Source organism: Notothenia coriiceps, unplaced genomic scaffold (genome assembly GCF_000735185.1).
Source record: "Notothenia coriiceps isolate Sejong01 unplaced genomic scaffold, NC01 NC01_scaffold00018278, whole genome shotgun sequence".
Taxonomy (NCBI): Eukaryota; Metazoa; Chordata; class Actinopteri; order Perciformes; family Nototheniidae; genus Notothenia; species Notothenia coriiceps.
The window spans coordinates 1-2,004 of record NW_011350979.1 but is presented as its reverse complement, the minus strand read 5'-3'; the positions used below and the strand labels follow the sequence as shown (position 1 = coordinate 2,004).

The 2,004-nt window shown below is 42.0% G+C and overlaps 1 protein-coding gene across 1 annotated transcript; it reads right to left on the bottom strand.

Moving 5' to 3' along the window:
• Positions 1-586: 586 nt before the first annotated feature.
• LOC104950982 (ephrin type-A receptor 4a-like) lies at positions 587-1,418 on the bottom strand (the record flags this gene model as incomplete). Its single annotated transcript, XM_010777607.1, has 2 exons — positions 587-783; positions 1,189-1,418. Coding segments are annotated over 2 exons (427 nt in total), but the record flags the coding sequence as incomplete, so codon positions are not given.
• Positions 1,419-2,004: the final 586 nt, after the last annotated feature.

Sequence of the window (2,004 nt, the reverse complement as noted above, 5' to 3'; positions counted from 1 at the left end):
AGAGAAATGGAGTGTGTGTGTGTGTGTGTGTGTGTGTGTGTGTGTGTGTGTGTGTGTGTGTGTGTGTGTGTGTGTGTGTGTGTGTGTGAGGGGTAGAATGTCACGTACTTAATACATTGTGCAGTAAATAGGTTGCATAGGTGTGTTTATGCACATTAAACACAGCCAATGTGCGGGTTTTAGCTGCTAACTTTGAACTGTTCTTTGTTTTTAAAAGACAGCTGCAGCACTCGATGATAGGGCTATAAAACGTATTTCTAGTTTGGAAGCGTTGTGCGTGTGTGTGCGGTATTTTAGTCGAGCCAAATTCATAACCACAGTTGCAAAGAATATGTGAAACCAAGCCGCCTCTATTGTGATTGGTCAACCGCTTAGATATGTCCCGCCCCCTTAGTCTATCACGTACAATGTGTTGGAGCGCTAGCCAATTGAAGCGCGAGTGTTACATAGTGACAGTTCAATAGAAACTTTGAGATTCAAGCCTTTGCAGACCATTTACATGCACACAAATCTATATAACACATCACAGGAAAGGGAAACACCCCTTTAATATTACTATTTTTCTTTGATGTTGGTGCCTCCTCACCTGACAGCCGTCTCCCCTCCGGTCCTCTTCAGAGTGTTGGGGTTTCGGATCAGTTTGTCCAGCATGTTGACGATCTGTCCGAACTTCGGCCGGTCGGCCCTCTCTCGCTGCCAGCAGTCCAGCATGAGTTGGTGCAGGGCCACGGGGCAGTCCATGGGGGGGGGCAGCCGGTAGCCCTCATCGATCGCCTTGATCACCTAAACACGAGATCAATGGCACTGTAAGTGGCTTTGTTTGCGCGGAAATTAAAAGTTTTGAAAAGTTTGATAACACCCTCTCCTAACGTTATACCCACATAATTTGTATCCACATTACTTCAGGCAACTACGCAAGACATTTGGAAATGCATAAATACAATTATTTATCATCATTAGCGCCGATAGATGCAATGTTTAATGAGAAAAGGGAATATATTGATGCAGTTTTATCACCCCTGGAGCTAATTTGATTACGACTTAATATGATGAATTATCTTTTGAAAAAACGTTTGACAGCACACATGCAACTGGGAATTATTACTCAAGCTGCGAAATCAAACCTAATTCCCGCTGTATATTATTTATGTTTGTCCCCGTGTTTAATTACATTTCCTCAGGACTTACGTCTTGGTTGCTCATGTCCCAGTACGGTCGCTCGCCGTATGACATCACCTCCCACATGACGACGCCGTAGCTCCACACGTCGCTGGCCGAGGTGAACTTCCTGTAAGCGATGGCCTCGGGGGCCGTCCAGCGGATGGGGATCTTCCCTCCCTGTAATTGAAAGATGGGATCATTAATGAAAGCCGGCAAGCAAGGAAGAACACATGCTCCCCCAACAGAGGTGGGAAGTACTGGAGTACAAATACTTTGTTGCTGTACTTAAGTACATTTTTCTGGTGTCAGTACTTTACTCCACTACTTATTTTTCTGACAACTTTTTATTTTAACTCCTTTTGAACCCAAATACCTGTACTTTCTACTTCTTACATGTTGAACTCAAATACCTGTACTTTCTACTTCTTACATGTTGAACACAAATACCTGTACTTTCTACTTCTTACATGTTGAACTCAAATACCTGTACTTTCTACTTCTTACATGTTGAACTCAAATACCTGTACTTTCTACTTCTTACATGTTGAACCCAAATACCTGTACTTTCTACTTCTTACATGTTGAACTCAAATACCTGTACTTTCTACTTCTGTACTTTCTACTTCTTACATGTTGAACACAAATACCTGTACTTTCTACTTCTTACATGTTGAACCCAAATACCTGTACTTTCTACTTCTTACATGTTGATCACAAATACCTGTACTTTCTACTTCTTACATGTTGAACACAAATACCTGTACTTTCTACTTCTTACATGTTGAACTCAAATACCTGTACTTTCTACTTCTCTCATTTCCCAAACAGGCTGGTTCCTTTAGT